At 40.5% G+C, this 22,177-nt stretch overlaps 1 protein-coding gene across 4 annotated transcripts in view; it reads left to right on the forward strand.

The window, feature by feature from the left end:
* Positions 1 to 1,311: 1,311 nt before the first annotated feature.
* The window catches only part of arhgef10 (Rho guanine nucleotide exchange factor (GEF) 10), a 49,502-nt gene continuing 28,636 nt past the window's right edge, over positions 1,312 to 22,177 (forward strand). For 2 of the 4 annotated variants that reach the window (XM_086148013.1, XM_086148002.1), the window contains exons 1-10: positions 1,312 to 1,450; positions 8,215 to 8,324; positions 14,015 to 14,410; positions 15,014 to 15,343; positions 16,360 to 16,396; positions 16,891 to 16,967; positions 17,269 to 17,325; positions 17,774 to 17,961; positions 18,911 to 19,027; positions 19,666 to 19,777. In XM_086148013.1, coding sequence (XP_086004139.1) covers positions 8,288 to 8,324; positions 14,015 to 14,410; positions 15,014 to 15,343; positions 16,360 to 16,396; positions 16,891 to 16,967; positions 17,269 to 17,325; positions 17,774 to 17,961; positions 18,911 to 19,027; positions 19,666 to 19,777 — 1,351 coding nt within the window. In that variant the 5' untranslated portion in view covers positions 1,312 to 1,450; positions 8,215 to 8,287. The remainder of the gene's footprint in view (positions 1,451 to 8,214; positions 8,325 to 14,014; positions 14,411 to 15,013; positions 15,344 to 16,359; positions 16,397 to 16,890; positions 16,968 to 17,268; positions 17,326 to 17,773; positions 17,962 to 18,910; positions 19,028 to 19,665; positions 19,778 to 22,177) is intronic. The other 2 variants (XM_086148031.1, XM_086148022.1) reach the window with 1 other exon arrangement.

Raw genomic sequence — 22,177 nt, forward strand, 5'->3', positions numbered from 1 at the left:
GAGCAGGAGTAAAGTGACAGTTGCAGGTAGTGGCCAGTAGTATGACTGGCAGGTCAGAGTTGTGTGCTGTCTAGACTGCTGTTGTATAGTCTAATCGCAGTGGGGACAAAGGAGCGTTGGAAGCTTTTAGTTCTTCACTGGGGTGGGATGAATGAGCTACCCATCAGCCACAGCTCGTCATGCAGAAAGTGAGAAGGACTGCCCTGGATAACTCCATGTGTTTCCTTCCCCCTCCTCTCAGCCACCATTTCCAATCTGTCCAGGTTTAGTCCCACCACCAAGCAAGCTTTCTTCACCAGCTTGTTTGGCTGGTTGACTTCACCAGTCTTGGTACTGCCCCACCAGCACACTACAGCAAAGAAGAGCATGCTGGCTACCCTAGACCTGTAGATTGTCTTAAGGAGCCCCCAGGAAGATTACTTCCTGTCATCAACCACAATTGTTTATTTAGTTGATCTGTCAGACAAAAACTGTTGTGCACTGTGGGATCCAGCAAATAGAGCTCTGTGCAGAAGGGGCACTAAAAATGTGGTAATTCAGCTCACCATTGAAGCTTTTACAGTACAGTTAACCAACACTGATGAGGCAGTGTGTACTGGGAAATTGAGTTTATTTCATGAATTAGCCTTTATATGTTTGTCATTGAGGCTAAGCATGCAGTTAAACTCATGAGTTGGGATTATTTTAGTTAAACAGCAATTCTATTTACCCTGGAATGTCAAAATGGGAGGGACAAAGAAGAAAAATACCTCTGATTACTCTTTTTTTTTTTTTTTTTCTTTTAAAGTGAAACATCTGAACAGAGTTACTGAGCAAAAATGGGTAAATCCTAGTGCCCGATTATTAAGGAGAAATCTGATAAAGGTGTAATTGTCCATTTGCATTTGTTTTGTACTAAACTTCTTTTTGCATGTGGGAGGAATAAATTCTACGGTGTACGGAAATCCAATCCTACTAATTCTAAATGTTTTATACTTCTTAAATCTGTTTTAACATACACCCTAAATATAAAACTGTCTACTGCAGTGGTTATTGAACACTGGGAAAACAGAAGAAAAAAAAGACAAGCTCAGCTCAGGGGAAACATCAGCTGGAGAGCTCCAACGAAGCCACCCCATACGTCACGTGGGCGGCTCGGAACTCTGCATTCCGATCATCCCCCCTGGAGAAGAAATTGATGGATGTTTGATTGGCAGTTTGAGTTAACCAATGAAATCACAGTAGATTCAGCAGTCGACCAACCAGGAAGCTCAAGGGTCTTTTTTTATATGGATGGAGACTGCTCCCACCGAAGAGAGAGCTGAGTGAACCCGAAGATTATCGGGGCTAAAGTTGGTTGGGTACTGGGATGTTTGGAGCTGTGCTGAATTCAACAATACATCAACTGTAACCTTTGAGCATTATTAATGTAAAGGGATAAAGGCGTTAACCTGGGGAGATTTGCAAAATGGTAAGCTGACGACGTTTATCACTGTTTCTAACAAAGTTTAAATATCCTGACACTTTACTGATTTGATTACTTGTTTTAGATAGAACGTGACGACTGTCCGCATTTGTTAAGAACATTACCAACGTTTTGTTATTTGTTTTTTTTAAGAACTGAAGTTGTTTTAAACAAAGTGTATGGCGAGAAGCTTTTACGTGGCGCCTCGGTTAACTTTGCCAAGTAGACGGACACTTCTTACTCAGCGACGTAACTAGCCTCAATAGCTCATAATTGTGGACACTTGCGGAGTTCGTCCCGGTCATCTCTATACAATAAAAGTCGATTGACACCACGCATCTTGAATGTGTTTTTCTCTTAGTCGTGTGTGCGTTTGCCACGTTTGTGTAGCACTATTCTTCTTTTCTTTTATCTCTCTTCTAACGTGAAATCTTTACAGCAGTGATCGTCGCATACTGTAGCTGCGATATGTTAATGTGCGATATTTTGCAGTTTCACGTTTGCTGATATGATAATAAACGCAAAGTATCCTAGACAAGCGATGCACACTAAACCTATGAAATCGACTAGATTCTTTCTTATTTTTTTATTCACCCTAAAGTTGGGTCGAAAGTGAGGGAGTCTGTGCTGCAGCACCAAACCCAACAGCAAATTCAAGTAGTCATGCATAGCATTCCTCTGTGAGAGGGCTGCTAACCTCCAGTCAAATGGAAAATCCCCCCAAACAGGTAGTAAAACCATGATTAAACCATGATTCGCTTCATTTAACCATTTGATGTAATAGTGTTCTTCTCTCTCTCTATCTCTCTCTCACACACACACACACACACACACGCACCTAAAGTTAAGTCCTTGTTTCATGTTTTCACAGGATTAAAATACCTTTTTGATGCTCCTCTGCATTGCCTGCTGCCATGCAGTTAATAGGTCTCTATACAATTGGAACAATCAAGGGGTCAAACTCAGGCATGTACACAAAAATCTATGCTGATGTTTTGACTGGCAAATCAGGTGCTTGCCCGGCACCCCAAATGAATGCTTAAAACCTAGAGGAGGAAAATACAGTTCTCGCTCAAACTGTGACTGGCATTCTCTGGCTTTTCATGATTTCATGCTTTCAATCTAGATTTGGTCCAGACACATCAAGGATCAAATTGCTATCATAGCTTATTGGTGTCAGTGACATGGTGGGTTGATGCTCAAAGAGCCAGCTCTTTCTTGAATGCAGTCATGAAGAGCATCCTTATTTATGCTATGCGAAAACCAGTATTTTAGGAGGGTTTCAAGTTTTAGAAAATTAGTTATGGAATTGCTGTCTCAACAAGTGATCCACTGAAATGAGACCGTAATTCAAGTCATTATTTTAGACCATCTCTTGTGGTAATGTTTGGGTAAAATTGTTTAAAGACCATGCTTTTATTATTACTAAAAATATTCCCCAAAAGCTGCTAGAATTATAATTATTGTAACGTATGTAGGATCATAAACAGTTGTCGTGGTCATTGTTACTCATACCTGTACTACAATTTTTGATACTGTTGTCAATGCGTTCATCACTTTGCATAGACAAATGAAAGTGGGATTAGTAATTTCATTGTGCCTTCAGTGCATGGGATCTTGATGAGGAGTCTGCACTTCTCATTCTGACAAGCCGTAGGAGTCACTGGCGCACCTCCTTTCAGACATGCCTTAGCTCAACAAACTCAGTGTCCATTATCCCATCCATCCATCCATCCATCCATCCATCCATCCATCCATCCATCCATCCATCCATCCATCCATCGCTTATACGGAGTCAGGCCGCAGGAGCAGCAGCCCAGACCTCCCTCCCCCGCCACATGGTCAAGCTCCTCTGGGTGGATCCCAAGGCATTCCCAGGCCAGCCTGGAGACATAGTCTCTCCAACGTGTCCTGGGTCTTCCCCGTGGTCTCCTCCTAGATGGACATGCCCGAAATACTGCCCCCGGGTCATGTCCAGGAGGCATCCTAACCAGATGCCCAAGCAACCTCATCTGACTCCTCTCTATGCAGAGGAGCAGTGACTCTACTCGGAGCTCTTCCCGGTTGACTGAACTTTTCACCCTAGCTCTAAAGGAGGGCTCAGTTCCCTGGCACAGACTCTGCATTGCTGCACACGCCGCACTGATCCGCCTATCGATCTGCTTCATCCTCCCCTCACTTGTGAACATGACCCCGAGATACTTGAACTCCTCCACTTGGGGCAGGACTTCTTTCCCGACCCTGAGTGGGCATTCCACCTGTTTCTGGTCCAGCACCATGGTCTCGGATTTGGAGGTTCTGATCCTCATCCCAGCTGCTCGGCTGTGAACCGCTCCAGGGAGAGATGGGTATCATGGCCCTAATGAAGCCAACAGAAATATATCATCTGCAAAAAGCAGAGACTTGATCCTACGGCCACCAAACCAGATCCCCTTGACGCCCTGGCTTCACCTAGAAATTCTGTCCGTAAAAGTTATGAACAGAATTGGTGACAAAGGGCAGCCCTGGCGGAGTCCAACGCTCACTGGAAACGGGTCCAACTTACAACCAGCAATGCAGACCAGGCTCTGACACAGATCATACAGGGACCAAACAGCCCATGTTGTCGTTGATGGGGTACCCATCATTGTCATACGCTCAAGCTCCTGGAGAATCCCCCCCCCCCCGAACTGCCAGGCAGGAGGCCTAGATAAAGACCAAAAGACCAAAGAACAGTTTTATGAATGGAGAAGAAGAGGCCATGAAGTTAGTCCACGTAAGAGAAGAGGGTGCAGGGGATCGAGTAAGATGGACGCAGATGATTTGCTGGGGCGTTCCCCGGGGGGAACTACCAAAAGAAAACGAAGAATCATACATGACTGTGTTTTCTTAAAATTACAATTGTTTGCCAAGCTTTAAAAAAGTGACATTGTGTGTATATAGTGTCCATCTATCCTCTGCCACTTATCCAGCACTCAGGGTCACAGGGGATGCTGGAGCCTATCCCAGCTGTCATTGGTTGAGAGGCACAGGGCTACATGCATAGACAAACTCACTCACTCATTTGGGGCTATTTTCCAAATTAACCTGCTGCATGGTTCGGACTGTGGGAAGAAACTGAAGGAACCCCACGCAAACAATATACAAATTCCTCACAGAAAGTTTCCCTTGTCAGACTCTTACCAGGGTCCTTTGTTCTGTGAGGCCGAAGCGCTAACCACTGCGCCACCGTGTATATGATGTATTTACATTTATTTTCATAGTGTCTCATTCTCTCTAGCTATTCAATATCAGCAACACAATGTTATTACTAAATAACATCAGCTCTTAAAATGCTGTAATACTCCTGAGGCTGCTATAAGAGCACATTATTTTTTGTTCTAAATTTTATTCATTTTTGACTGACTGGATTAAACTTCAGCTACAACTGGGACAGTGTAATTTGTCTAAATGGTACCAGGAGCATCCACAAAATACTCCCAGCAGCCAATTATAATGCTAACACCAACAATACCAGTAAAACAGATGAGGAGAGACAACTGTTCTACAACCCCACCTTGTATGGCATTGCTCAGTTCAGCCGGTGAAACAAAGACTGAAACTTCCTACAAATGTGATTTTTATGTTGATCTCATACATCCAAGTTTTATAGACTTGGGATATGCGCTGCAGGGTTGATTCCAGATTAATGTACCGTAATCTTGGCAGAGGGAGACAAATGGGACACACTGGCCAACTGAACAGCCAATCAGACCACAAGTCTCTGTGCGTACCACCCCCTGCCCAGGCTGTTTGTTTATGTGGAATGCCACAAAGCATCAACAGGAGCTACTCAAGAATCATAGCTCCTTATCATACTTCATATTTATAATACATAGAATCTCTGTTTGGTGTGTGAGAGAGGGAGGGTCAGATTATCTGCTGTTTATTTCTGTTGTCTGCATATTTTTGGTCTTTGTCAGTGCCTCTTAACATAGATTTGGGTGAATACATAAATGAGCAAATTAGGTAAATTACACCACCTAGCCAGATGAATGTTTTCCTGCACTGCAAAGACATAGCTCAGTCTTTCCATCATGTAAGGACTTGCTCAGCTGAGTCTGCCCTCAGCCACATGGTTAATCTTAACTCCCTATTTTCCTTCTTGCTTTCAGTCACCGCTCCTGTGTTAGACCTTTTTCATTCTAAAAGAGAATCTCAGCTTAGCAGTTTGTAGATGAATCATGAGAGGCATTTCCTTTTCACCTATTCACCTGTCTGTGATGGTTGAATGTACCATTTAAAATGCTGCATTATGGTCTGGGGATAAAGCAAGTGCCTCGGTCAAGCTGGTGTTTCCCACAGGGTGTTCAAGATTCTCGAATGGTACTTGGCTGATTTGAATAGGCACCTCTTTAGACTTTGTAGGTCGTTTTATGGAAAGGTGTGTGAAAGCACATGCAGCTAAGTGATTATGGGGCAGACTGGCTGTGGTAGTCTGCAGACTGATTTCAAATGTAGTGTGCAAAAGTGCGTCTCTTCCTCAGCAGTGTAGTTCAGACAGAGGTGACAGATCTGCTCTTGTGCAAATCACTACATTTTTTTCTTTGTCTTATTACTGATGTACACATAAAAACTACATTTTGCATTTCTGGTGAGTGCCTGATCCTTTGATAGTTCTCATTTCCTCCTTCTCCCTTCCTTTTCCTTTTTTTCCAGGCATCCACCAGACATTAAAAGGGAGATACGAGTCTGTTCTCACACCAAATGTTGTCACTCTTCACAGTCTTGTATGTCATGTACCTGTTTTGTACTTTGGTCTGTAGTGTGTAAGCGAGACAGGGCCTCATCCCTGATTTTATTTTTGACATGACTAATTATGTTTCCCTCTATAGTTCCCTCTCCATTGTCTGGGTTATTTCTCCTCAGGCTATGCATACTCTACCTGCCAGTGTTAGCATGAGCATTACTGTATCTGTCAGCTGCACTGTATTCAGCAAACACTGGCCCTGTGTGTTCGCATTCACTGTTTTGGCCTTGGGCCCTGTGAATAGGGTGGACAGAGAGGCAGAGGATTTCTCATTACTAGTAGACAAAACAAGCTTTGTAGCCTACAAAGACTTGGTTGCAGCATCAGTGTGGTTGAGGTTTGTCTTAGACTAAAAGGGGTGGTTGTTAACTTCTGTTGTGGTTTGTACCCAAGTAAAGAGATTCATGAATAGAATTTATTACATACGTATTAGCACAATGCTTGATTTATGCCTAGTATGATGTAATGAATCCGTTCTTAAAGTACCCTGAGGAAGTCCTTGACAGAAACTGTCACCTCTGTATACGAATTGTACTTCTGCAAACAATGGATGTGCTGCAGAGGAATGCAGTGTCTTTCATGTCCATGCACATTCAAAGATTGTTGCTGCTTCAACATGCCCATGACATTTCCCTGTTTAGCTTGTTACACCGTAATTTCCGGACTATAAGACGCTACTTTTTTCACATGCTTTAAACACTGCAGCTAAAACAATGATGTGGCTAATTTTTGGATTTTTTGGGGGGGCTAAAAAGCTTCATACTGCCAACATTTAGCCTTGTCACATTGGACAAACGAAATTACCGGGAAATTCTGAGGCTGTTCAATACCGACACTGAAGAAGAGGACTTTAATTGTTTTAGTGCGTAGGAAGAAGATAACGATAATGATCAACTTGAGAAGGACAAAGCAGCTATAGAAAATGGTTGGATAGATGGACTTTTCCTTGTGTTATTTATTATTAATCTTTTTCATCGCTTGTGTTACAGGCACTGTTATGAAAAAAGCATTTTCAGAGCATTTGTGGATGTTACCAGTATGTATTTAATTAAAAGTTAAAAAATCTTCCTGTATAACATCTTTCTGTGTAAATAATTCATGTAACAATGTGGACACTTGCGGCTTATAGACAAGTGTGGCCTATATATGTACACATATATTTACTTATTTATTTTCAGCCGGTGCAGCTTATTATTATTATTCATGATAATATATTAATATATTATTGTTCAGGTGTGCTCAATAGTCTGGAAATAACGGTAACTTCCCCATGACCCCTGAGCTACTGATCCTTGAACAAGGTTCATACATTGTTTTTCATTTTACTTCATTTCATTTGTGTGCCTCCTTTGTCTTAGCAAGCTTTAGTTTGATTCAACAGTTGTGTGAAATTATTATTTCATTTTGTTAAGTGGCATGATAATAGGCAGTCTTTTGTTTTGTGGCTGCCCTTTCTACATTTATTTGTTTTTGTATTTTCACTAATTTAATATCTTACTAAAAGCATCAAGTGCAACTCCTGGTTAATAGGGCCTCAGCTATGTAAATTAAGGGAGGGAGGGCAAGTTTATAGTTGGCTCACTTCAATTTTATATCACCATGACTACAACAGACAACGGCAAAAATGTAAACATGAACTTTGTATATCATTGTGTTTCCTACCATGACATTATCTCAATCATACGCAGTTGCCATATGAGGTATTTTTTATATTCATAACCTGTGCTTGAGTCGACAACATACAGCAAGAGAGTGACAAATTCTTTTTTCATCCAAGTGTTAATCAAGATTCTGAATGAGATCAGGGTATTGACAGAAACTCTTGAATTTTCCCACAGGACCAGCTGACAAATAGTCTCATTGGTAGTAAAACAAATTCATAGAACAACATAATAGCAGTTAAATAGGATGTATGGAGATGTGTAGTTTAATTATATTTTGTCGGTCAACCACCCAGTTCTGCCTCAGTGATGTGTTGTTTTTTTTTCTTCCTTCTCTCTAGGAATGTGTGTCATCGTAGTTGATGTTCTGCATGCTGCTGTCTGAAAAGCTTGTCAGCGATAAGAACACTAAGCATGGATATGGAAGAGTTTCCACCCCCGCCTCCTGCAAGTAATGTCTACAAAGCTCCTTCAAACATGCACTATGCCTTTTCCTCTACTTTTAGTATCACACTTCAAGTGAAGCTTGCACAGTCATGCAGTCAAAATTCATTGCTTGTAGATTTTCAAGCTAAAAGGTTAACTCAGGTTCGATGTGAGGCCACAGGCCAGTCACCTAAGCTGTTTAGTGTGGTGCTAATAAGCAGTAAATTTGACTTTAACCAAGACCTTTGTTTTTTGTTTTTCCGTTTGTTTCTTTCTGAAAAACTTCCCTATCGCTATAGTATAGCAAATTTGTCAGGGAATGGGTGTTTGTGGGTACACGGCACAAACAGACAAAAGTTGTGTAAAAAACTGAATTTGAAAAAGGTTTATAAATTAGATTCTACTAATATAACAATGTAAGATATCTTTGTTTGTATTGTCCTTCTTGTCTTTTTTTTTTTTTTACTATTGGTTTTAAAGAGATTTTTGAATCACATCATGATGATGTCAAAAGTATCAAAAGTACCTTTTTATAGTTCAGGGAAGGATCCCTTCCTACAAGGTTGTTAAAGCTTGGCAGTTACGGGGAAGAACACTCCTCCATTCCTCTCATGCTCTCCTCCGAAGCTTTGGGGCGAGTGGACAGAAAAAGGCAGGGTTTAAGCTCTGCAAGATGTCCTGGGCTGCTGTGAATACCAGATAATGTTCCTCAGTATGAGTTGAATTCTGCTGCAATAGCATGTGTACACACACACACACACACACGTACATACATGTATATGTGAATATATATATATATTCACATACATACAGCCCTTTCAAGTTTAGAAACAAGCAAAAGAAAAGCTTAATCTCCAGCTAGCCGCTTACTTGCTTTGCTTTTAGGGCAGTGCTTGTGCGGATAGTAACCCAGTGACTCATTTGAACAGGCTATTATGTAGAAAAATCAGAAATAGCCCCGCAGAAAATAATCAATTTAAGGATTATGAATTGAACTGATGCCCCAGCTTGGCAGCTTTGTGTTTTGCACATGGTAATGGTGCAAAAATAATTTACATAAAAATGCATAATGACCTTTATCTGAATATTAACATTAAAACATGAATGTCGATCAGTTTTACCATATATTTTTGTAATTTTTCTGATAAGAAATTACAGTTGTGTAACTTTGCAGAGGCTAATGTTTTTGTTTATATTTTTTCAAAGACAAAAATGACAATGTAAGACTTATGTGAATTGTGATGGGATTTGTTGATATACAGTGGTGAAGGGCCAGATTACAACCTTTTACCTGACCACGTACCTCAAATAATATGTTGATTAGAGAATAAACTACATAGAATCTTACTTCTACTTTCAAAACACAACAGACTGACTAAACCTTTATTGACCCACTCAATGAAATAACTTCTTTTGCTGTCCGGTCACAGAACGGTCCAGTCTTTAAATGTTGAAGTCACTGTGGGCAGAGTGCTCAATAAATAGCAGTCATAGAATGCAAGCGTGTGTCGTACAATGGGCATCAGTGTCATTGCATGTCATGCTCTGTTGCTGATTATTCCAAAACGCATGCATAAAAAACCCTTTGCAAAAGATTATATTCATGCCCTATTTGAGTACAAGTATATAACTAGGGTCCTATTCCCATTCCTAACAGATCATCACAAAAAATGTGCCAGTTAATTTGGGAAAAACTTTGACAGTATGTATGTTCTAGTATACAACTGCTCTTTTTAAAAATGCTAATTTATGTTGATTCTATAATCTCCAATAAATGTTTTTTTTTGTTCTGTAACTGCTCCTACTGCTTATGTTAAGAGCAACTCTTGAAGTTTTAATGAAACAATTTGAGACTGTTGGCATTGTCCCGACTAAATGTCTTTTCCACACAGATATTTATTGGGAATCAAATTCCATCAGTAATGACTGTTAAACAGTAATGAAGAAACAAATTCCCCATTTATATGTATTTGCAAGTGTATTTGCAGTCCCTATGTCGTCTATTGTAAGTCGCTTTGGATAAAAGCGTCTGCCAAATGCAATGCAATGTAATGTAATTTATCGTAATACAGATCTGATATTGTGTGTGTGTGTGTGTGCGTGTTAGAGCTTGGACAGTAGAGTTAAGATCGACATCAAGTACATATGATACAGGCAAGCATGCCAACATGGCAGATTGTCGAAGCCCTCCTCTTTGCTACGTTGCAGAAAAACTATTGAATGGTCAACTGTCTCATCATCTGTCCAAATCCAATCAAATGAATGCTAGTATCATCAAGCATTCCACAATCCAACCACAGTGGGAAGATCAGATTGCATATTAGAACCATAGCTAATGCTGTGTTAATTCACCAGTCACAGACAATAAATAACACAGGACTAGCTGTGCCTTTCCTCTGTGTCCTATGGTATAATTACTGAACAGAGGGAAGAGACTAATCACATCTGTTTCCAAGAATTGTTATGGGCCCCTCCCTTTCCATGTACCCCTAGTCTCTGGTGCAGATAGACATGGGGTCACAGTGCTGACCTGCAGCAGTAATTACTGACTGTTCCTAACACCCTGCCTAAAGGGTGGAACAACAGACTGTCAATGCCTGAGGGGATCATATCGGTGATTTAGAGCATGGAAACTGCTTTGAAAAACTTCAAAGTTACTTTGTTTAGCAAGAGAGGCCACGTTGCATATCTTTTGAGTTAAGATTTACCTTGTTGGTTCAGGCCTGGAGGTGAAGTTGCAACACTCTCTCTCTATCTATCTATCTATCCACACACACACGCACACACACACACTATATGGCCAAAACTATTCGCTCACCAAAAGTATTCGTAATTAGGAGTTCTTATCACTTCCATAGCCACAGGTGTATGAAATCAAGCACCTAGGCATGCAGATTGTTTTTACAAACATTTGTAAACGAATGGGTCACTCTCAGGAGCTTTGTGAATTCCAGTGTAGAACTGTGATAGGATGCCACCTGTCCAACAAATCCAGTCGTGAATGTCTTCGCTCCTCAATATTCCACTGTCAACTTTCATCTGTATTATAAGAACATGACCATTCGTGTATTATAAGAAAGTGTTTGGGTACCGCAGCAATTCTGGTTGTGGAAGGCCACATAAACTGCCGGGGGTGCATAGTGCGAAGAGGTCGCCTATTTTCTGCAGAGTCAATCACTACAGACCTCCAAACTTCATGTGGCCTGCAAATTAGGTCAAGAACAGTGTGCAGATAGCTTCATAGAATGGGTGTCCATGGCCAAGCAGCTGTAATCAAGCCACACATCACCAAGTGCAATGTAGAGCATTGGATGCAGTGGTGTAAAGTACCCTGCCACTGGACTCAAGAGCAGTGGAGACGCGTTCTCTGGAGTGACGGATGGCCCTTCTCCATCTGGCAATCTGATGGGCAAGTCTCAGTTTGGCGGTTGCCAGGAGAATGGTACTTGTCTGACTGCATTGTGCCAAGTGTTCAGTTTGGTGGAGAGGGGATTATGGTTTGGGGTTGTTTTTCAGGAGCTGGGCTTGGCCCCTTAGTTCCAGTGAAAAGAACTCTGAAAGCTTCAGCATACCAAGAAATTGTGGACAATTCCATGCTTCCAACTTTGTGGGAACAGTTTTGGAGCTAGCCCCTTCCTTTTCCAACATGACTGTGCACCAGTGCACAAAGCAAGGTCCATAAAGACATGGATGACAGAGTCTGGTGTGGATGAACTTGACTGACCTGCACAGAGTCCTGACCTCAACCTGATAGAACACCATTGAGATGAATTAGAGCGTAGACTGAGAGCCAGACGTTATCGTTCAACATCAGTGTGTGACCTCACAAATGCGCTTCTGGAAGAATGGTCAAAATTTCCCATTAAGACACTCCTAAACCTTGTGGACAGCCTTCCCAGAAGAGTTGAAGAAGTTATAGCTGCAAAGGGGAGACTGACATCATATTGAACCCTATGGCTTAGGAATGGGATGCCACTTATTCATATGGGAGTCAAGGCAGGTGAGAGAATACTTTTGGCCATATAGTGTGTATATATAAGTGATCTCTATTGAGGAAAATCTTATTCAAGCTTAGACAAAGAGTAGGTGAAGTTGAATGATGAAAAGCATCAAGCAGAGAAGTATTAGCTCATTATAACTGACCCACCATAAGCTCTCTTAAGAATAAGTCAAAATGAACAGGATAAAATAAACTTTTTTTTAGGAACATTCAATTTACAAAGAAACTATGAATCATGTTTACTTCATTTAAATGGTTTAAAAGTTAAATTTAAATCTGATCTGTTACTGCGATGGACTTGCCATATCCTTGCATGGGAAACAGATACTCTGTGCAAACTCAGAATTTTGTGTTGTCCCCTGGCCTACTTTTTAGGAAATGAGAGGAAGTCTTAAGACTGCAAAGTAACAGTCAAGCTGTGACTACAGATGAAAGTGCACACAAGGAATCTATGGTATGATTCGGAGCAAAACTCAAAGATAGAATGTTTCTCTAAGAAGTTGGGAGGGACCCTGAAATTATCCTTTCCTTCTGTCTTAGAGGTTTGGCCTGCACCATGAATCTGTTATTTTCCACATAATTGAATTCAGTAGGTATTATTTTCAGTGTTCCTTCCTTTACAGTCCTTTTTCCTGAAAATATGCTGGCATTGCTATTGTTTCTTTTTGTGTTGTTATTGTTTTTAAGCAAAAGCTCTATAATGAAAACCTCAGCAGATGCAAGATATGCCTGTAAATCACTCAAGTTTTACTCTCTTTACACTCTTATATAAGCTCAAACACTTTTCATGAGATCAGAAACACTGCCCAAACAGGGAGTTGACAGCCCTTTCCTGTTCTACTCTCTGTAACAAATGGACAGACGTTTGCTGTTCCTATCCTGACTGCTGCCAAGTCAGAGCTCAAATATGAAGGTGAAGTTTGTGAAGTTCTCAAATCTAATCTTTCTCAGCTGTTTTTTGGGTGTTAAGTGAAAGGGCTGATGTTGTGTTTTAGTGCTGAACCTTTTATGTGGGGATTCTTGTTTGGAAACACACGACCACTGAAGACCACACCCTTAATTATAAGTATGTTGTAGCTGGGTTCCTGAAGTTTAACTGTTCGAGAATCGCCATCCACAGTGTATTTGTAAACAGTCTAATTTGGGATTTTTGCAAATATGATTAGCGAGTTAAATCCACACTAAATATAAAGTGAGATCCTCCAGCTCCCTGAAAGCAGTATGTATATGATCTGTCATTTTATGAACATCATTTCATTGTTACTGTCCTCATTTTACTATTGCTTTACAATCTCTTGCTTGATGGTTCAAAATACAATATATATAACACTCATACACACATGCACGCACACATATAGAGTGGCACAGTGGTTAGCCCTTCCACCTCACAGCAAGGGGGAGGTTCTGTGTGGTGTTTGCATGGGTTTTTCTGCCTTTGTCAGTTTCCAAAAATATCCAAAAATATGCAAGAGGTGTACATGTGTATATATATATCACCTGTGCAATCAATATTTAAAGGTCTACAGAAACCATAATTGGTTTGCTTAATCAAGTCGAATAATTTTTAGACATTGTTTTTTATAAATGAATCTACATTCTTAATTCGACAGTTTATTTATAATCTGTAATGTATTATATATATATATATATAGCGATATATGATGACTGAATGATCATACTGGATATTGTTTAGAAAATATTATTTCTGTCTCCAGTCTTGGCAGACAATGTCCCCTTTACAGATGAAGAAGAGGGGAAAGCCTTTGAGTTTGATGACAGTGGTGATGACATCCCTGAGGCTGACCTCCCACTCCCTGCACCTCCAGCACCCCTCGATCCCAGTAGCCCAGACCAGGCCAGCATTGCCATCAGTGACCAAGAAGGTCAGTTGCCCTGCACAGCCCCTGGAGTGCCTCACCCAGCTGCAGAAACAACTCTGTCATCAGCGGACCCAAAATTTGCCACGGGCCGAGCCCCCCAAGAAACTGAAGGACCAACAGAGAGAGAGAGACCATTTTGTCTGGAAGGGTCTGATAGCAAGGAGCCAGACATACCGCTACCTCCAACCCCTCCTCCAAATGGTGATTTTGAGACAGACTCTGGAATAACAGGTTTGAACCCCAAAAGCGTTGATACTTAGTTGTCTGCTCAGTCTGCTTAGTTAGTTTTGCATTTTTAAGCTCACCTTCCCAAAAAAGAAGTAATTTTGCTGGTTTGATATTTTGTCAGAACCCTGGCACAATTTGTTTAAATTATCTCTCTAATCAAGGTCCCTCAATTTTGGCTAAAGTTTGACTGGAAGGTATTTCTCCCTCCTGTCACATCACTTTATTTCAAGAGCTTGTCTGGTGGTCTTCACTGACAGTTTTGACAGCAGCATTAGGTTTAAGGCAATGCTTTTTCTTCTCCGTCATCATGCCGTTTGACTTGGACTAGTATTGGATAGCAAAGCAGAATTGTAACATTTAACCAAAATAACATCAATAAGTGACAGTCATTCAAAATGAGCCATTCAGGGAAGATAAACTGGTAAATTGTCAAATTGCACAAACACATCATGTTATCAATTGAAAATGTTTTGTTAAAAGTAAATATATTATCTGTTCTACATTGTGTAAGCATCGTTGTGCATGATACATTTACCATGTGTCTTGCATGTTGGCCCACCTCTTGCAAACCTCAATTTGACAAGTAAACTGTCTCTTCCTTACCAGGGGATGAAGCCCAGGATGTGTCTATCAGCTCTCCACAGACTGTCTCTAAGATCTCCTGCCAGGGCAAAGTTAACCCCTACTCTGTGATTGACATCACTCCCCTCGAACCAGCACAGCTAGAACAGCGTCACGGACCCTCCTTGTCCATCTTCTCACCAGGAGAGCCCAAAGAGCCAGAGGCACAAGATAAACACAGTGGCCCTGGCAGCATCTCTTCAGGCTACTCCGTGCCAGTACCATGCGGCTATGCCACCCCGTCTGGCGTACCCCTTATCACACCAGCTTACACCACACCTGTCATCTTTCGACACCTTTCCATAGATGAGGACGGTAAAGTTAAATCTACAGAAGATGGAAATGACTACTATCCCAATCATTATCGATCGAAGTCCCCCTCCCATTTATATTCCTTCCCCCAGTTGTCCAGAAACTTGTCACCCTGTAACTGGACTTCTTTGCTTTACTTCAGATAGACCCAAATACACTTTTTATTTTCCTAAAACTCTTCCACAGAGATTCAAAATTTAGTATCTCGCTTTCAAATGTCTCAGTTGGCTATGAAGATTTTCTGGTTTTCCTAAAAATCTTACAGCGTCTCTGCAGGGTGGTAAACTGCATCTGATTACACTGTAATTACCCAAGCATAGTCACAACATATTTAAATTCTCAGATATTCAAATACATTTTTCAAGTACGTTTTTAAAACTTGAATTGCCTAAAACAAGTTGCTGTATTGTTTTCAAGTGTTCTATTAGAAACATATTCACCTGGGGGAATTTACAAGTACTCACTCATTATGATATTTATAACACAACCTCCTACCATGTTAAATGCAGACACCTGCAGGCTTTTGTGAAATTAGAGTTATAGACAAACATGTTGATATGCAGAAAATGTACAGGATTAAAATACATCCCCTCTTTGTGCCATTTTTCATCTTAATTTCTTAAATTTCTAAAATTTAGGAGATATGGAAACATTAATGACATCTAGTGGCACATATATAGAAATACCAGCATCTTCCCATAAGGATGCAAGAAGATTAATTAACATGGAGCCTACATATTTCTCAAATGAGAGTTATTATCATTTATGGTGTTTTTTTTTATTACACAGAACTATACTAATATGCATATCCATTGATATGAATACACACATATATATATCGTTTTTGCTCATCAGAAATATCTACTGTGTGCCTCCATGGACATAAATGTTTCCAGTGATCTTTTATCATCATGTTACCATTTTTAGAATATAGATATATAATTAACAGAAAAGGAGATGTTTAAAAATCATGTGTTTCAAGGCTTTAATGTTATGATTTTGACTTTTTATTTCCTTAGACACAGTGGCCAGGACTGGTAACACATCAGTTGACAGGTGTGTAACAGCTTGAGTTCACTTTAACATTTTTTGTAAATAATTACAGTAACCTTTGGAGGAATGCCTCCAGTTTCCAAATATTTAACTAAATCAAGATGTGGCTGACATCACCATACTTTATTATGATGATCATCCTCAAACAGTGAGTCATAAATCTGAAGGACATTCATTCATTCAGTCATTCATTCATTCAATCCAGTCAGGGTCGTGGGGTTTTTGACACTTGTGCAAGAGGCTGGGTTCTCCCTGGACCATTTGCTACTCTTATCACAGGCTCACATAGAGAGACCATTCGCTCGATCACTCAAATGTCTGGCTAATTTAGGGTCTCCAGTGAACCTACAATATGTTTGTTGACTGTGGGAGGCAACGGGAGAACCCCGCGGAAATTCATGCGGATGCGTTGAGAACATGCAAAGTTGAAATTGAGTTACATATGATCTTGTTAATAGTATAGTTTCCATTTTTTAATGTACTCTGCATGTTTTCAGTGAATGGCCACCTATTGTAGAGGAGGATGCTTTGGCGAAGTGGGCATCAGACCCTGCCAACACTGCCTGGATGGAAAGTAAGATGTTATTTACACAAAAAAGACTCAACATACAATAAAATCATAAAAACATGTTTAGTTTTCAGGAAAATAACTCACACATGTCCTTCCTTCAGGCTGTTTTTTTTTTTTTGTTTGTTTTTCACCACTCATATAACAGGGCTCCCAGACATCCTTCCTTCCTCATTCTTTTGAGGAAGCAGACCCTAGTGTGCAGCCTTTCTCTTCCCTGACATTACATCCTGCTTTTTCAGATGGACTAGTTAACATGATATCTGAATTGATGAATTATCAGCTAAATACTTTTTTTATGGTTCAGATCCTGACGAAGTGATTTATGATGACGTGCCCCGAGAAAACTCTGACTCAAACACAGGTGAGTTTTACTTTATTTTTTAATTACACAAAATGATTGAACTCTTTTCATTTGCAGTTAACATACTGTATACTTGAATTGTATGTCTGTGATAATTACTTTTAGCTTCCTCTTTCTTTAAACTAATCCAAGCAAAATAATGTAACTCAGATTAGTCAACTGACAGTTGAATGAATACTACATTGTATAAAATCATCTGTCAGGAGAATTTCATAATGTGTGATACAACATTCAACATTTTTACTGTTTTCACTATTCAAAAGTTTACTTTCAGGCTATTATATTAGTTTGCTGCACATTGTTATTACGCTTTTGTACATATTTAGGACACACGTTTTAATAGAATAGTGTTCCTTTTTCTCTGCCATATCATAACTGAATAATTTTTATTTCATAATCAGTTTTACTTTCTTTGTAAACTACATTTTGTCCTGTTTTATTTATGCAGAGCCAGATGAGATGATATATGATGACGTTGAGCTTGGCGAGGAGGGCGGGTGCAGCAGCTCCCTCGATAATGGCTGGAGCTCCAGCGAGTTTGAAAGCTATGATGAAGCAAGCGATGGGGAAGGTCACCCAGAGAACGGACTGCCTCATGCCTTTATGAGGGGGAAGCCACCCCAGAGAAGGACTCATGTGGGTACCATGCTCATTGTACTCTCCCCGCCATGTGTCAGCATTGCCCCCAACTCAGTATTTATTTAGGTTTGTGGAGATAAAACTGGAATTAAGTACGATATCATTCTGTTTATTTTGGACATTTCGGACACGTCAGTTTGTCTTCTGTCATTACATCAAGAAATTATTTATTTACGCTGTAGTGTAAATTTATTTATTTATTTATTTTTGATAAAGATCAATCATTATTTGTGTGTAGACTGACATGTCTATTTTCTAAAACTTGGCCAAATCAATAGTTTTGTCTCAGTCTGCTTTGTAGTGGCTTGGGTTTGCTAGCTTGCAGTTAGCTTTGCAGTTTCCAGTAATTATTTCTGAATGGTAATGAAGTGCACATATCCGTGGACATCTTGGGTGGAATTTATGTTTGGAATTGAAGCGCCTTCATGAAGTGTTAGATATTATTACAGAATTACACATTTTATTATCCATTGCTATTAATGAAAAATACTTAAAAATGTCATATTTATTCATACTATAGCGCCCTCACTAAAACAGATTTTTTTTCTTTTCTGTAAAATAGGCCTCTCCCTGTTTTAATAACAGTAGATCAAATACAATATATTTGCTCAAAAGGACTTAAACTGAATCATGGACTAAATATTATTAATATTCAGTGACTCCATTCTTGTATCTAAATGTAATTACAACTGTAAATTAAGTTGTATGGACCTATTTTTTATACTAACCCCAGCTACAAAAATATACTGTATGTACATTAATTCAGAGAATCAAGCCACAAAAATATATTCCGACTCTGAATTCATATGGGTAGAGCTAAGACAACCTTTTCAGGAAAGGCTCTGTCAGCTCACCAGGAAAACACATTGAGAATGAAGTGCACTTCTCACTCCAGACTCTCACTTTTAAAACTATAACCAATAACACTTGCTTTGCTTTTGTTTAGCTCTCTCAAGATCTGACTCGCTTGAAAGAACACTATGAGAAAAAGATGAAAGATCTAGTGGCAAATACAGTGGGAACGGTAGAGCTGCAACAGCTTAAACAGAAACACGAGCAGAAGGTAACTGCCTGAGGCTCACCCCGCCTGCCTGTGCTAGACAAAGTAGTTCTGAGCCTTTGTTCTCAGTCTAGCTGACTTCACCTTGGTCATTTCTTACTGACTCGGTTCCCCTCATCCTGCACTAATGTGAATGTTTTTTGTTTTTTTTTCTGGTGCCGTTGGTGGCAGTGGTGCTGATACCGATGATGAAGTTGCATAAATTTCATTTGCCTGGCTCTTTAAATGTTCACAATTTTGTCCTTTTTTAAGTTTATGATATATTCCTGAGTAACATTTACTTGCAGTAAACTGAGACACCAGCACTAGAGACTCGATTACATTGGTCATTGATTCTTGGTGGTCTGAAAACAGTTGAAAATAATGTTTTTCTATACAGTAGATACAAAACACATTGTTTGATAAGTAAAGCAGCAGGAGAAATATAACCTAAGTGTGTTACATTTAGCTGATGTCCCAGTTGCTGTGTCATTCACTGATCCCTACTTTACTATATGATCTAACGTCATGCCATGTCATGAATTGCTACATTCGAGACTTACTAAGTTTCTCAAAAATCACTTGGAGGGATGTTGTCAAGAAAAGGTCGCGCTTGATGTTCCCTCTGTAACTGCCTGATAGTATTTTATGTCTTTTTAAAGATGCAAAAGTTGGTGAAAGTAGCAAAAGAAGGGACCAAAGATGGACTTGAGAAAACCAAAGCTGCGGTGAAGAAGGGACGCTCCTTCATCAAAACCAAGTCTTTCTGTAATGGTACATAGTAATAACACATTTATAACACTGTTGCTCACCCACCTAACTTTCTGAACAAAATGGTTTCCTCACAAGATGGTAAATGAAACATCACACACTGACAACTTTGTGTTAAGACACAAAGAGTGTGGGATGTGAGTTAGAGGAGAAGGGGAAGTTCTGGAATGAGTGATGCAGAATATCCCCAGAGATGAGACAGTGGTAATTGGTGTAGACTTCATTGGACATTTTGGTGCAGGCAAAGAGGTGATGAAGACATGATGGGCAGGTTTGGTCAACAGGATAGGAACACAGGGGGACCGACGGTGGTAGACTTTGCAAAAAGGATAGAAGTGGCTGTAGTGAACACCTTTTTTCCAGAGAAGACAGGAACATAGGGTAACGCATAAGAGTTACCCACGGAGGTAGACTATATCTTGTATAGACAAGGTAATCTGAAAAAGATCAGTGACTGCAAAGTAGTGGTAGGTGAAAGTGTAGCCAGACAGCAGAGGATGGTGGTTTGTAGTATGACTCTGGTGACAAGGAAGAACGAGAGGACAAAGGCAGAGGAAAAAGTGGTGGAAGATGAAATGGGAGGAGTGTTGTATGGTTTTCACTGAGAAGTTGAGAAAGGCTGTGAGTGATCAGGCAGCGCTTCCAGATGACTGGACGAGCCAATGTTACAGCCAATGTTATCAGGGAGACAGGCAGAAGAGTGCTTGGTGTGTCGCCTGGAAGGAAAGTAGATAAGGAGACTTGGTGGTGGAATGAGCAAGTGCAGGAGTATATACAGAGAAAGCAGTTAGCGAAGAAGTGGGGCACTGAGGGGACCAAGAGAAAGACAGGAGTACAGGGAGATACAGCTTAAGGTAAAGCGAGAAGTAGGAAAGGCAAAACAAAGGCCGTACGATGACTTGTGTGCTCGGTTGGACGGTAAGGAGGGAGAGAATGACCTATACAGGTTGTTAAAACAGAGATAGAGATGGAAATGTACTGATGGATGCTAGAAAAGTGATGGGAAGATGGAAAGAGTATTTTGAAGAGCTGATGAATGAGGAAATTAGGTAGAAGAGGTGAATATTGTAGACCACAAATTAGCAGAGATTAATAAAAGTGAAGTGAGGAAGGCATTGATGAGGATGAAGATTGCAAAGGCTGCTGATACCTGTGGAGGTGTCTGGGAGAGGCAGCGGCAGAGATTCTGGCTAGATTATTCAACAGGATCTTAGCGAGTGAGACGATGCCTGAGGAATGGAGAAGATTGTGATGGTGCCCATTTTTAAGAATAAGGGGGATGTGCAGTATTGCAGTAACTGTAGAGGGATAAAGTTGATGAGCCATACAATGAAGTTATGGGAAAGAGTAGTGGAAACTGGACTGAGAGCAGAAATCAGCATTTATGAACAGTAGTGTGGCTTCATGCCTAGAAATAGTACTACAGATGCAGTATTTGCTTTGAGAATGCTAATAGAGAAGGCCAGAGGGAGCTGCATTGTGTTTTTGTAGACCTAGAAAAAGCATATGACAGGGTGCCAAGAGAGGAGCTCTGGTATTGTATGAGGAAATCTGGAGTGGCAGAGAAGTATGTGAGACTCGTGCAGGACCTGTATGCTGTGAGACAGTGGTGCGATATGCTGTAGGGATAACATAGAAGTTCAAGGTGGAGGTGAGATTCCATCAGGGATCAGCTCTGAGCCCCTTCTTGTTTACAATGGTGATGGACAGGCTGACAGATGAGGTTAGACCAGAATCTCCATGGGCCATGATGTTTGTAGATGACGTTGTGATCTGTAGTGAGAGCAGAGAACAGGTAGAGGAAAATCCAGAGTGGTGGAGGTATGCGCTGGGAAGGAGAGGAATGAAATTTAGTTGCAGCAAGACAGAGTATATTTGTGTGAATGTGAGGAACTCTGGTGGAACGGTGAGGCTACAGGGAATGGAGATCAAGAAGTCCGATTATTTCAGGTACTTGGGGTCAACAGTCCAGAGTACTAGAGAGTGTGGAAAAAAGGTGAAGAGAAGGGTTCAAGCAGGTTGGGATGGGTGGAGACAAGTGTCAGGGGTACTATGCAATAGAAGACTATCAGCCAGAGTGAAAGGAAAGGTGTACAAGATAGTGGTGAGACCCACGATGCTGAATGGACTAGAAACAGTTACAATAGCAAAAAGATAGGAGCCAGAGCTACAGGTCGCAGAGATGAAGATGTTCTCTTTGGGAGTGACCAGGATGGATAGGATAAGTAATGACTCTTCTCAGAGGAACAGCACCCGTTAGATGTTTTGGAGAGACGGTCAGAGAAGCCAGATTGAGATGGTTTGGTCATGTACATATGAGGGATAGTGAATATATTGATAGACGCATGCTAGAATTGGAGCTGCCAGGCCTCGAGGAAGACCAAAGAGAAGATTTATAGATAT

The sequence above is a fragment of the Fistularia commersonii genome, chromosome 1 (assembly GCF_037954325.1).
Source record: "Fistularia commersonii isolate RoL2024-O1a breed Wild chromosome 1, RoL_Fcom_v1.0, whole genome shotgun sequence".
NCBI lineage: Eukaryota > Metazoa > Chordata > Actinopteri > Syngnathiformes > Fistulariidae > Fistularia > Fistularia commersonii.